At 33.2% G+C, this 14,668-nt stretch overlaps 2 protein-coding genes across 2 annotated transcripts in view; one reads left to right on the forward strand and one right to left on the reverse strand.

Annotated features, from left to right (window-relative positions):
• Positions 1-3,516, forward strand: part of LOC125062441 (titin-like) — a 60,986-nt gene extending 57,470 nt beyond the window's left edge. Inside the window, exons 53-56 of the mRNA XM_047668376.1 lie at positions 1,060-1,164; positions 1,737-1,931; positions 2,268-2,573; positions 3,019-3,516. Coding sequence (XP_047524332.1) covers positions 1,060-1,164; positions 1,737-1,931; positions 2,268-2,573; positions 3,019-3,212 — 800 coding nt within the window. The 3' untranslated portion in view covers positions 3,213-3,516. The remainder of the gene's footprint in view (positions 1-1,059; positions 1,165-1,736; positions 1,932-2,267; positions 2,574-3,018) is intronic.
• A 4,811-nt stretch (positions 3,517-8,327) lies between these two features.
• LOC125062518 lies at positions 8,328-14,319 on the reverse strand. Its single transcript, XM_047668511.1, has 5 exons — positions 14,168-14,319; positions 12,074-12,206; positions 10,018-10,155; positions 9,293-9,454; positions 8,328-8,564 (listed from the first exon to the last, which is right to left on the reverse strand). The coding sequence occupies exons 1-5, from the start codon at positions 14,171-14,173 to the stop codon at positions 8,545-8,547; spliced, it is 459 nt and encodes a 152-aa protein (XP_047524467.1). The 5' UTR covers positions 14,174-14,319; the 3' UTR covers positions 8,328-8,544.
• Positions 14,320-14,668: the final 349 nt, after the last annotated feature.

Consider the following 14,668-nt stretch of genomic DNA (forward strand, 5'->3'; position numbering starts at 1 on the left):
CCTAAGCTTAAAGAATAACCTTAATAAAGAGAGCAGGTTTGGCCTACAGCGTGCGACTCTCATCCCTGAGGTCGTAGGTTCGAACCCCGGCTGTGCGCCACTGGACTTTTTTTTTCTATGTGCTCATTTAACATTCGTTCGAATGGTGAAGAAAAACATTGTGAGGAAACCGACATGTCCCAGACTCAAAAAGTCGACGGCGTGTGTCAGGCACTGGAGGCTAATCATCTACTTGCCTATTAGATTGAAATATGATCATGTAACAGATTCAGAAATCTGAGTCCCAGACCTAAAAGAGGTTGTAGCGCCACTGATTTAAAGAATAATCTTAGGGAACAGTAAATACTATATGACCATAACGGTAGAAATATGCATAACGCTTATATACGATAAAAATAATGTTTGAATTATTTCATGTTATATTTAATTAACCAAATATAGATAGTTTAACAATGTTTTTTTCACTATACTCCACCAAGGCTAGTATTTAACATAAAAGATGTCTCTAGTAGGTTTAACAAGGTCACGTTATTTTGTTTGTAAGCTAACAAAGAATGCAACGGTCATAAAGAAACATATAATATAACTAACTGACCTGGCAAACGTCGTTTTGCCATGTATATATATATCATTTATAATAAAAAATAGGGGTTGACCGTAGAGGGGTGAAAATTAGGGGTTGTATGTATTTGTTAATGATGTATCATTAAAAAAAAAGTACCAATCTAAAAATTAAAAAAAATAATTTAGGGGTGGACTACCCGCATCATTTAGGGGGAAGAAATATAGATGTTGTCCGATTCTCAGACATACCCAATATGCACACAAAATTTCATGTGAATCGGTCAAGCCGTTTCGGAGGAGTTTAACTACAAACACCGCGACACGAGAATTTTATATATTAGATTACCTACATACATTTTTCCCGTAAAGTTGTATTTGCGCCGTGATGAATAGAGACAGTATTCTATAGTATCACTATTCTTAACAGAGTGAAATTTGACTGGTTTCTATGAATAAGAGTATTATTTTATAGCTATATCTTAATGTTAATTACAGCTCCGCCTTCACGACCGCAAAGATTTATAGTAAGAGACATAACATCAAGATCTGTTACACTTCAGTGGATGGCACCTGATAGTGATGGAGGCAGCACAATAACGAGTAAGTAAAAGCCTCGATATTCAATATGTTAAATGGGTTGATATAAAGTTTATTATTGTAAATATATTAACTAAAAAAATTTTTTTAGCTTAATTGCCTATTTAACGCAAGTATTTAAACTTAAGTAATACTAATGATAGAATGGCTTGTTTTGTTTATGGCCTATGAATTCGTTTGGACGAAAATATTTGTAATCCATTAATAATTTATGCATCAATGCATCTTTATCATCGTTAGTATCGATATGATCAATCTAAAAACAATAATTATACAGGAAAATACATCATACATGACGTCTATATTTAATAATTATAATACACGACCCCGATTACAATACGCAACTTTTTGGTAGACATTTGTCGAATTTAGATGGTGCCTATTCGTGGCTTGGCCATCATGCCCAAATACAATATATAAACATACATTATTGACATTTATCATGTTTACATTATTGTATGTATACATTATTATTAATTAATCGGATGCAATTCAAAATCCAGGTTACGCCACTGGAGTTATACCACAGCACATATTTCTTAGTAAACAACTAATTGCATATAAACTCATTTCAGACTACATTATCGAATACAAGACCGTGAAAGGTAAATCATGGTCAAAGGTCATAACAGTTAGCGGATCAGTATTCGAGCACTGCATTGAAAACCTTAAGGAGAAGGAACAAATCGTTTTTAGAATATCCGCTGAGAATGCGATAGGTGTTAGTTTGCCCACGCAGTCGCAAAACGTACGCTTGGACAAACATGCAAGTAAGTATCTATAATCTATCTAAGTATAATTACAGAGGGTTATAATGCCATTGGTAAGCAATATAATGCTATACTGCAGATATCAGGTTCAAGTGCCGGGTGGTGGTAGGGGCGATGAATAAAATACTTTTTTTTAATTTTTTATTATAAAATATCTGGATGTTGTTGTGTTTGAAAAGTGATATACTTCCTTTGGGACTTTGAAGATTCCACACAATATTTTTTAAATGGCCAATTAAATCTCTTGAATTTATTAAGGTCAAAATATACATTCTCCACAGAACCAACCTTTAATGTAATTTCTCCCGCAAGCATTATAATACACTTATTTTCCAGCCGTGCCTTCGCCTCCCACCGCGCCATTGGAGATCCGAATGGTCGGTAACAACATGGTGATGACGTCATGGGGCACACCGGAATGGGACGGTGGAGCCCCACTTCAAGGGTACAACATTGCCATCCGTGACGTCACAAAGACCATGTGGATTGAAGTAGGAAAGGTGGATGCGAATAACCTGAAATTCAATATTCGTGACTTGAATGAGAACCATACGTACATGGTACGGATTTACGCCAGGAATGAGATCGGTCTCAGTGAGCCGCTGGAATCAGATGAGCCCTTCAAAGTTCTACCTGGAGAAGGTAAGATTTACAAGAGTGTTTTAAATAAAACTCTATGCTCCGTAAACGTAAAGTCTCTATAAGTAATATCAGTAAACAAAACAGCCGATTAATATCTAAGTCATAAATAAACGTAACTCTCCGAAGCCGTTGTAACGGAATAATTTTTACTCACACATCTTTATATTTATATATAATTCTTCTCTGTGAGTGTGTATGTCACTGAACTTCTCTCAAACGACTGGACCGATTTTGATGAAATTTTTTGTGTGTGTTCAAGGGGACCTGGTAATGGTTTAGATTCACAAATCAGCCTTGCATACTTTGCTTTACTAATCGCTTGAAATATCATGCAGGACAACGTCTGTCGGGTCCACTAGTTATTTATACATTTTCTCGTTCGATATCATCATATTTAACATAAATTAAATTCTCAAGAAAAATCTATATATACTTTATTATCCAGATTCTCACTACGACGAAGAGCCGGGCGAGTATACAGAAGCAACGGAACCGACGTCCTTCAGTCAAACAACGACTTCCTGGCTTCGGGACCATAACATGGACGCCGACATCCGATCGTACGCTCGAGGCTCCCTGCTTAGACGGGACGAGTACTTCTTCAGAATATGGTACTACGCCAAACAACTGTTCAAATGAACGAATCCGTACATACGTACAATTACCTGTGATATTTAAACACAAAACCCATTCTAGTTCACGTATAGCTATAGTTTAGCGGCAAAGCGTACATCCTTCAATGTGTAGTTGAAGATTATTTATTTTAGAGTAGGAGATTATTTATTTAATTTATTTTTATTTTGTAAATAAAACCTTACCGTCATTTGTTTCTCGTCTAGGGAGACGTTAATATAGGTGCATAATTTTCATTTCGATAAACGAGATTCAAATTTGGTCAGGTTTTATATTTCATTAAAATGTTCAATAAATTGCTGTTAATATATTTTTGCTTTTTATTTCTTTTCGCACAAGACGTTTCTACTGAAATTTTAATGTTGAAGAGATTATAAATTATAATGTTATAAGTAGGAACGAGTATATACCGTATACCTCCTTTATTTACTTCAAGTAGCCGGCCGGAGTGCATATTATATGAAACAACAGAGATGAATACATTGATTTTTAGTCGAGTCACGTGTGAAATGAAATTTCAACGAACGACAAATCGAGTTAGCGGCAAAATTATTATTTAGCACAGATTTTCCAGGTCAACGCCTCCACATATTTTTTAGTTTTCTTCACGGGCAATAAGATTATATGCTCTTTAAGCTTCAAAACCAAATTTTATTTCGTCGAGATTTAAACCAAAGATATCTTTGATTATATGCGATGTCAACTTAACATGAATCCAACTTATAAAAAGTATTTATTTTCAATTAAACATTTCATGATTCATTTTATATTAAAACATCTGTCAAATATCCTCCTATTTTATTGTCCGACAAAGTGATTACCTACAAGTTCTTCAAGGTTGGTAGCAGATTACTATGTAGACGATACGAAGAGGAAGATGAACTGAGAGTTAAATATGTAATAATCTTTTTTTAATCGGGCATCATAGTTCGGGATAAATTTCTGAATCTAGTCGAAACCTAGCGCGAGCTATAACTTCTCTATTGTCTGTACTTGATGGTTGTGATGCTTAGCGCCAAATCTCGACTTCGAATCTAAGAAAGATACAGTAGCACCTACAAGTCTAAGTTGCACTGCCATGTTCCTTAAGCATACGCGTAACGTTATTCTCTTATTTTAAGACGACTACCGCTAAACAGCCTGAACTTGTAGCAAATACATTTAGATTATACATGATACTGACGTAACATTTTTCACAAAATTTCTGCATTTGCGATGCTACAATTAGACGATACGGTCTCTATAGAAAAAAAGGAAGGTCTGGTTAGTTTTTTTCTTTTGTTTCGTTTGTGTGAAAGCGTTCAACACATAAAACAGTTTACATAAGCGCCGGACGCGTGATTTAAATCTCAGCGAAAAACAAACAAGCTCTCTCGTGATCCGCCCAAAGCTTTACATAGGCAAAGTGCATAGCGTGTATGTCGCGAGTAATGAATAAACGTCCGTTCCATTTAAGCTTTTAATCTACTTTGTAAGGATTAAAAACAGATTGAAATGTATTCATACATCTGGTGAAATCCCAATAATATTTTTATTAATAGACGTTAGCAGAAATAATTATTGTGAATAAAAGGCCTTATAAGTTATCTTCATTCGTTGATATACACCTATGGTAGTGTCTAATAATACTATTTCCAATACTACGAATTCCTTTGAGGATTTTTGAAGCTATACTTCTTTAACATTCGAATAATAATAGAATTTATGTTACACTTAATGTAAGAGAATAATAATAATTAATATTTGTTTATTTATTAAAGTTATACTTCTTTAGGCGCGTAATGAAAAATTGATGAGAGTGAAATTTTACGATGCGCGCGCACCGTGACACAAAATTAACAGAATTAAGTTGCCCACGGAAGATGCTACGGCATTGGGCAAAATTTAAAAACAACATTCAAATAATAATAGAATTTATGTTACACTTAATGTAAGAGAATAATAATAAATATTTATTTATTTAATTTTTCAAATGTAAACTGCATTTTTTTTACTCTAATGACTCCTCTTCCAGTCTTTGATTATTTAATTGTAATTAATTATTTGCATGCAATCAAAAACTATTTTTAATAATGCCAAAGAAGTATAACTTCTTATGCGCGTACATAAGTACACGCACCCTTTTTTTACATCATAAAATTCATAACTCCATGCAACATTATCATCTTCATCAACCAATGTGTTCTGAAGCGGACACTATAATTTGTAATTTTCGCGAGTTACCCCGGTTGACCTACAAACCCACTTTATGATAGACTTTTGTAGATACCTGTTTTCGCCTGTGTTTACTTACTCATAGGAGTAAGTGATTATTTATTCCATCCGGACTTTTTGGTCAACGCAAAATGTAACAACAATTCTTCGCCGATGATTGAATACAGTACCTAGAAGTGATCATTTACGTCACTTACGAGGCTTAGTGCCCTGGAGTTACTTAAACATTTTAAATTTAGCTTTCTGGCACTGCCGTCTACAATTATTTAAACAATTTCTAATATCCATTACAAACTTCTCTATTGACATATCTTTTTAAAAGGTAAATAATAAAACGAAACGGTAGCATGATGCAAACATGCTCGTAGCTCAGTTCTCGTGCACATCACAAAAACAACTCAAGTGGTTTCTAGTACGTAGAGGCATAGTTCAAAGGGCCGGCAAGAAACTTTTTCAGCGAGACGACACCGCCAAGTAGCAATATCTCCAAACATTCATTCACATTTTCTTTAGCGTTGTTTGAATTTAATTCGAATAGAAATAAGTAACTTGAATTACGTAATATAGTCATCATTAATGTGAGTTTCTGAATTAATAATTTAAGTGTCATGTAATGAAGGCAAGTAATGTTTTCGACATCTTTCTAGTATTTTCCTTTCCATACCCACCGTATGAGTATTAAGTATTGAGTGTATCATGAACGACCTCTATAAAAATGTACCATAAAATGTTTTACTTTTGTCATTCATTGACTTATAGGCACGACTGGCCCTGTGCCTTTCAATATTGATATTTTATACGTGTTTAAACATAAAATGAGATAAGAAATGCCAATTAAATTAAAGATGTTTAATGAAAATTGTATCAAATAAAATAATATACGAATTGATAGGTACATTTTAATAGTGTGCGGTCGTGCGTTCGAACCCGGCTATGCACCAATGGATTCATCTATGTGCGCACTGTGCATTTGTTGATTGTGAAAAATACATCGTGAGTAAACCAGCCTGTCTAACTCATATTCGACGGCGAGTGTCAGGACTATAAAGAAGACGGATAATTGTCTGTATATGACGAATAATAGTATATTGTTATACGAATGACGACTATACTCTGATTTTTAATTCCGTAGAATTCTGACATTTCATAAGTGTTGCTACAAAAAAAAATCCACCGAAAAAGGGACACATTTGACTAATTTGAGGGCAATATAAAAGATGCTACGTATTTTTTATGTTTTACCTATAAAAAGGTACAACATAAACGGCAGACAACTGAACCACCTAAGATTCGCAGACGATTTAGTGATCATTTCAGATAACGCAAAGACGCTTCAAACTATGCTGCAACAGCTGACAGAAGCAAGCAAGATAGTTGGGCTTTCTATGAACAAATCTAAAACGAAAATAATGACAAATAGAGAAACTATTATGATACAAATAGGAGGAGATGCTATCGAATATGTAGATCACTACGTATATTTAGGGCAAATAATATCATTTCATGACCAAATGGATCTTGAGATAGAAAGAAGAGTGTCTAGCGCCTGGAAGAGATTTTGGTCACTCAAGGAAGTACTTAAAAGTAAAGACTTCCCAATAGTAGCTAAGAAAAAGGTGTTCAATCTATGTATCCTACCATGTGTTACATACGGCTGCGAGACTTGGGCTTTATCTCAGAAACATCTTCTAAAGTTGAGAACATGCCAAAGAGGAATGGAAAGAAGCATGGTGGGTGTAACACTGAGACTTCGAAAAAGAGCAGAAGAGATCAGATCAACGACCAAAGTAGAAGACATTATAAAGAAAATAAGGCAGTTGAAATGGCGCTGGACTGGGCACATGACGAGAGATAGCAGGTTGAAATGGACAAAAATAATTACAGAATGGCAACCACGTGATGGAAAAAGGAAAAGAGGAAGACCGACCAAGAGATGGGCAGACGATATTAAGATAATAGGAGGCACAACTTGGACAAGAAGAGCTAATAACAGAAAAGAATGGAAACAGCTGGAAGAGGCCTACGTGTCACAGGACACGCTGATCACCAAAAGCGGGTCATATGATGCATAAGATTAAGTTTTATTTTATTTATGTGTTAGAATTAAGTGTTTTTTTTATGTAACTTAAATAATTGTTATTACATTGTATGGGTGTCAGCAATAAAGGCTAATCAATCACCTACAAAAAGGTAAATCTAAATATTTACTTACACAAGTGACCTAATACAAAAATAAAAAATATTTTAATATCTCGAACAATATATAGAATAAACTTCAATTACTTTATTTTATTCTTTAGCTGCCATTACTGCCTACTAAATCCAGGTTCCCAGTAAACCTTTAAAAAAAAATGTGTTCTTTATTTGTGCGTTCTTTCCTGTTTGTGATGAAAAGGCAAGTAATTACAACTCGCCGTTAAACCACTTGTAATGTGGAGCACTTAATAAAATGGATACATTAACTAACAATAAAATGTATGTATAGACTCAGATGTTCAGACTCGTATTGAAATTGAAAGATGTGCCCGACCAAAAAGGATTACCATAACGGACATGGCAAAAAATGATAGCTGTCAGAATTCTACGGAATAAAAAATCAGAGTATAATTGTATTATATTTATAGTAAGGCATGTCGAGTAAAATTATTCAAAAAAAAATTTGTTTCTTTAAGGGGATTATACAAAGCATAAAACCTAAGCTTTGTTTATTGTTTTTACTGTTGACGAGAGGTTTACTTTCTGGTCTATATTTTCTTTGTGGATTCCTCCCAATAAGGCCTGATACATTTCTACGCTTAATTTATTTTACTTTTCTCTCATAAGGTGTCCAATAAAAAACAGCTCTTTGGAAATCATATATCAAATACACTTTCGTGGCGAAGTCAGTGGTAGAAAAAATACACGATATAAGTACTCAATAATATTTATTAATATCAAAGATTTTACTTATTAATAATGATTAAAATTAAACGAGTCTAAAGTGTTATGTAACACATTCGCATTATCACTAACAGCTGGAATTACAATACAAAAAATCTTAAACAATAACTTTTTGGCACTATTATGTAATTTAGATTCAACGAACGAACATGTAATACATTCAAAATGTTTTCTCTAAAAATAATTACTGGCGATTCCGGCGACCTGCAAAAGGAAAGATAAGTTTGTATAACTTTTAATCCATAAAATTTAAAAGCAAAGTACGTATTCAAAGCCTTTGAAAGCGAGATATCTTTTGTGTCTCGGTTCCTAGAACCGATCGACTTCAACTTTCCGCTTTTGAAAGCGCTTTTTACTCCGTATAAGCCTGGAATCTGACTTTGCTAAGCTTCAAGATTTAGTGAACCCGATGCTTCTTTTATAGAAACGATTTCTGAATAGTTAAGATTATTTTTTATATAGTTAAAGGTTTGAGGGAAACTAAATAAGTTTACACTTAAAGCATGATTGAACTATTAAAAGATTTTTTTGTCATTTTATAATGTTTAAAAGAGTAAGGAGAGAGAGAGAGAAAGAGAGAGAGAGATGGTTGTCGATGCACCAGGGTTTCTAAGTTAACAGAATTTAGTATATATTAAAAGGGGAAACCCTACACTTATTTATATATCAGTCGCATATTTCTTACAAACCATTTAATTTATTTCTGTGCTGCTTTAACATTTGAATCCGGCTAAAAGTTTTAGAATCCCTTAACCTACTGTTAACCTGGTGTCCCGCTCCTACCCAGCCACTGGCCTTTATTCTTTTTTTATGTTAAGAAACATAATTAGCGGAAAAGTGGCATGTCTCCTTAAAACCTAACCTCAAACGAGTGAGTCTTTTTAAAGTTTAAATGGCATCATTATGCAGAGAATTTTACAAAAACCGAGTACCCTTGTCCTTGGTGGATTTCACTTGTTTGTTCTTATTGCATTTTTTCGTTACGCGACGACTCTGGTCACATGTGGGGTCGCTATTTGCCTTCAGCATGTCGGTGCGCGACATTTCACCGTTAGGGTTGCACTCACTCCAAGAAGTTTTTTCGTAGCGGCAGGCTATGGATTTGTAAGGATTAAACAATATATTTTACTTTCAATAGTTTCATGATTATTGACGTGACAACGTCTTATAATTCGATGGAGCCGGCTGCACGCACGAAAAAACATGACTCATGCGGCGTTACCTCTGAGGCGTTCCATTTAAGGCTTGAAGTGCAAGCGAGAACACTCGTTCCGCGCTCTCGCTTGCACACAAAAATTTACATAATTGTATTTATGCGTACAAATAAATGTAACTTGATCAATTCAATTGTGATTTCCATTTACTTCCTTCTCTATATCCATACAAAATATCTATCTAACAAATAAAATTAAAATTTTCTTTTGAAGAATGCAACCATTCCATCAGTATTTTCTTATGACGTTGTCACGTTCAACTATCGTCAGTAAACCGACTTTACAGACAACCGATATTTTTTATACATAATAAATTTACGCAATAAATGTGTTACAAATTAATATTTTTGCAGAGTCTATAAAATTATCACTATGATGAAACCTTGTGTAGATTAATATTGGAGCAGTTTTCCTCCTATTCTAGATTAAAAATATAGACAAACCTTTCTTGCATTTCTTTTGTATTGTCTTTGATCGCTCGCAGCTAACGGGGTCGCCTTTCTTCAGTGTAAGAGTGCGGGATCGTACGTTCGATTTCGGGTCACAATCGGACCATGACCCCCTGACGTATCGGCAAGTCTCTGATGAACATTATAGAGCTATAGATAACTAATTAAGCCAAAAGACTGTTCTTAAGGAATACCAAGAATTTGCACAACAAACGACCCTTTGTCCATGCATAGCACGCGAAACCGATGTATTTAAAAATATGTACATATAACAATTGTGACAAACTTTTTAATCAAACAGCATACTGAAAATAAAACCCAACACAAATGAGCAGTATTTTTTAAAGAATACAATGGAGATAAGGTCTTGTAAAAAAAACAATAAAAAGCAATACACCATCGTTCCGTTTTTTGTTTAACATTCATCGTGACATTTCTAATAAAGAATAGATTACATCTGTCGTGTAATAAACTGAAAATCACCCTAAATATTAATTAAGCTGATTATTTTCTTATTGGTACACATATAACTAGAGATTTAGTTCCTAAAATACTATTTCTCACTACACAAGAGGCGTGGAATATATTTTTTATATAATTGTATTAATGTTAATAAGTTATTACAATTAGTTTCACATGAATGCGTTTGCAATAAAATCAGATATAAAATCTTTATAATAACAACAACGGTATCACAAAGCTTATGGTATTATACTTTAATGTAAAATGAAGAGTACAAAAGATTTAATCTTTATAGAAACGGAGACGTACTGACTCAAATACGTATTTAAATTTTAAGCCGGTTTCTAATTCCGACGAAACAGTTTTTCATGGTAGCAAGACATAATTGCACAAGCTCACCCACTATAAAGAAATAATGTTACCGACGAAGCAATATGTAGCTTAGTACGATTCACATATAACGTGAACGTTTGTTTAAATGCATCACCCTGGACTATTTGTAACGTAACAAAAACTGACATCTGAGTTATTTTTATAACTGAACGTTTTCAAATTCCCAACGAATGGTATTCAGAAGTCGACATATGCCTCGAGAAATGTATTTCCAGACTGCGTAAACAACATCAAAATAAAACTTGATTGAAACATGTTCGATACAAAAAAACTAAAAGATCGAACACATGCAACGAAAGAATGTTATATCCTCGCACATTCCCACATTTGTCTTGTTTTTTTTATAATTATTTACGTTTGTAACGCAATAACTCGTGGCTTCTTCTACTGGGATTAAAAATAAAACCTCATAAACAATGTTTTAAACATCAAAATCAGGTAAACAGGGTTTTACCACAAAAATAGGTTTGACAACTAATATAAAACTGTTGAAAATATTTAAAAAATTTAAAATTATATTTAATAATATTTAATTTTAATAATTAGTCATTACAAAATTTTAGATAAAGCACTAAATTTTTAAGCAAACAGTATCGTAAAAACTAAACTTTTCGTTCGTAGTAACCTAGTAATTTTAAAGTGAGAGCGTTACTGAGCTATGGATGTAATAATTATAAGATAAAAAACATAACTTATAATAAACTACGCCTAAAGTCATTACGATTAGTGTTTTGTATCACGTATAACAATTAGGAATGTTGATTTCCACTGTCATTTACAAACCATCCAATATATATTTGATTGAAAATAGTTTATGTTTAATTCCAGTTACCTTAAGGCCGATTTACATTATCTTAGTGTTTAGGAGAGTGCTTTAGTACAACTTGAAAGGCAAGTTCTTTAGCGTAGCGTTTACTAAAGCAAGTAGCGTTTACATGTTTCAACTAAAGTACTATCCTAAAGCACTTTCCTAAACACTAAGATAATGTAAATCGGCCTTTAGTTATTGTTTCATAAGGATTCATAATACTTAATTTATAAAACACAATAGTTTATTTAAACTTAAAACCATTCCGATGTTTCGCGTAGCTATATTCTAAGCAATAAATCACGCAAATGTAATAAATTTAATATACTGTGAAGCATGTTTTCAGATGAATATAAGTGCATTCGGCGTCCATCTTAAAATACGTACCTCTATTTTTAGCGCCCCTCTCGTTACGAATGAGGACTTCATGGTCCCGCTCCTCCCATATCTCGTCGTCTGCAAATACCGCGGAGATTGCTAAGAGCACCAGCCCGGCCACAATCCATCGCAAGTATTTATTCTGAAACAATAATATTACTTAGAACTCAAGTATCAATACAGGGAAACTATAACAGACGGAAATTTGACGATTGATTCTCATGTTCAACGTTTCTCAAAACCTTAAATAATGTCCAATTCATTTCTGAATAGATTACATTACATTATTTTATGTTTTTATGTTTAGCTTTTTAATAATGATATACTAACACTAGTCCGTAATTTTATACAAACATAATGATGGATTATATTATCTGAACAAATAAATAAATAATAATTACTTTAATTTAAAATATATACACTCCTATATGTTCTATTAAAATGTTTATTTTATTAAAAGAACTTAAATAAATACATTGAAATAAATAACAAAAAAAATATATTTAATATATTTTAATATTAAAATTCGACAAAAACAGGGAATTTTATTGACATCACTAGTGTACATAAGTTCGCTTAGCTGCATTCGCAATAATTATTTTAGTACAATTGAATGAAAAACTTATAGGTCTTCCTACTATATATTACTAAAAACTTGTATGTAGTAGGAAACGAATACCAGATACAATTCAATAAAAGAACAATGATTATGTTATAATTATAAACGATTCCTATTTCACAATCAAAACATTTAAACGAAATAGAAAATTTATTAGCCGTGAATAATATAGTTTTGCAAGTTTTTCGACATAGTTGAAACCTTTATAATTTTTTCATTTCAAATACGTAACATACAATTCCTTCTTTTTTACTTTATTATATCACGACTTGCGTATGAATTATAGAAACGGTTATATTATGTCGAATGAATATTGATGATACTGTTACTCAAATATTAAACCGGCATAAGTCGTGTTTAAACACGTAAATTGCACGCTTGGCTTAAAATCCTTTTTGGAGAAAATTTTATATTGTTGCAACTTCTTTGTTTTGTAATTTTGAGAACGTTGCAAAGCTATTTCCTATTTAAATTCCAAGAAATTTACATTATCATGAACAAGGACGTCGAACAAATTTATAAATAAACTACTTATTATTACCAAAATGATATGTAAAATAATAATATTGAATCCCGAGACAAAAAATTATTAGATGGCCATAAGTAAAAACAAATTCATCAGACTCTCCCAAACCATTTGATTAAAATTATTTAATTTTATAAGACACACTAGTGAATGTCCCAAGTTTTTGTAGTATAGCATTTTCTTCGATAATAATACAATATATAAAAACAAAGTGTTATTGTCTCTATTGTTTATTATTAGACGCTACTGGCGTCGTCTGTAAAATAAACTTGTTAAGGGTCGTTACGTTTATGTGACCTCAGATAACACGACTATCACCTAAGATAATTATTAATATTTATTAATATCTGAACTCATTATTGCACATTGGAGTACAGAAATAGGAAGTAGTAGTGTTCTTAGTAGACTTAGTATACATAAAAATTATTTACAAATATTTAAACAACCTAATTATAATATTGTTAAAATAAGTTTGAGTAAAGAAACAAAGAATTCCCGCAATGCTGTGCGAACCTTCTAGATGTCAGTATTGATTAAGTCGAGAAAGGCAAAATAAAAACGACCTGTGGATGCAGCATTCCACAAAAAAACTCATAAAATATCTCCGTATGGAATCGACAAGATTAACCCGCGGGATAGAGCGAGATAGATTTAACAATTTATGTTGCGGCACAATATTTGTGTCGACTGACAAGACACTAGAGTGAAGAGATAGCACCAAGTTGAACCCTGTCATGCTCTTCCCGCGTTCTCGTTGCGGAACACTGCGCATTAAATTACTAATTAATTAACTCATTCCATCGCCATTTTTTTTTAAATCGATCTCACCCTTTTACGGAAACTGCATATAAAATAAAAATATCCTTCGCAGTCATGAACAATGTAAACAATTTTAAAACACAAAAATGCGTATAGTAAAATATATAATAATTTATTAAATAATTTAAGTATTATCTACCTGCATATCGGAGAGTTGTGTTGCAGTGAGCAGCGAGTGACCGTCTACCAGCGTCGAGGAATTCAACACGAATGTCGTCGGCAGCCGCTGTGCCGCGCCTAGGACGCTCGCCTATTGATCCGACTACACGGGCACTGTACACACTCCTGCCCGTTGCCTGCTCCTGTACATACCCCCGTCCCCCCAGCTTTATCTGTAGCAAGACAAGATTTATCACCTTTTCCGGGAATGACCGGATTTCCTTACCGTTGAACTCAGTTCGGGATTGGTAAAACAAACCGCAATGTTGTGGATGCCGTCTAATGTGTTTGATGTCTTTCTTTATATAAAAGATGTCTGACAATGTGAATTTGCTTTTATAGATAAAAGCATTCTCCGCTCTTGCATTTCTCTTGATTATGCTGTTATAAATTACGTTGCGAGTCATATTATGGGTACATTTCTATGTACAGTCAGTCAGTCAAGTACAGTCCTTTATAGATATGACAAATACGATATTTT

The sequence above is a fragment of the Pieris napi genome, chromosome Z, assembly GCF_905475465.1.
Source record: "Pieris napi chromosome Z, ilPieNapi1.2, whole genome shotgun sequence".
Taxonomy (NCBI): domain Eukaryota; kingdom Metazoa; phylum Arthropoda; class Insecta; order Lepidoptera; family Pieridae; genus Pieris; species Pieris napi.

Excerpts from the sequence above, each read along its gene's own strand:
- LOC125062518 (XM_047668511.1), bottom strand. Across the intron at positions 9,455-10,017 it reads ACAAAAGAAATGCAAGAAAG|CCTGCCGCTACGAAAAAACT; the intron begins GTTTGTCTATAT and ends ACAAATCCATAG. Across the intron at positions 8,565-9,292 it reads GAAATCCACCAAGGACAAGG|GTCGCCGGAATCGCCAGTAA; the intron begins GTACTCGGTTTT and ends TTCCTTTTGCAG.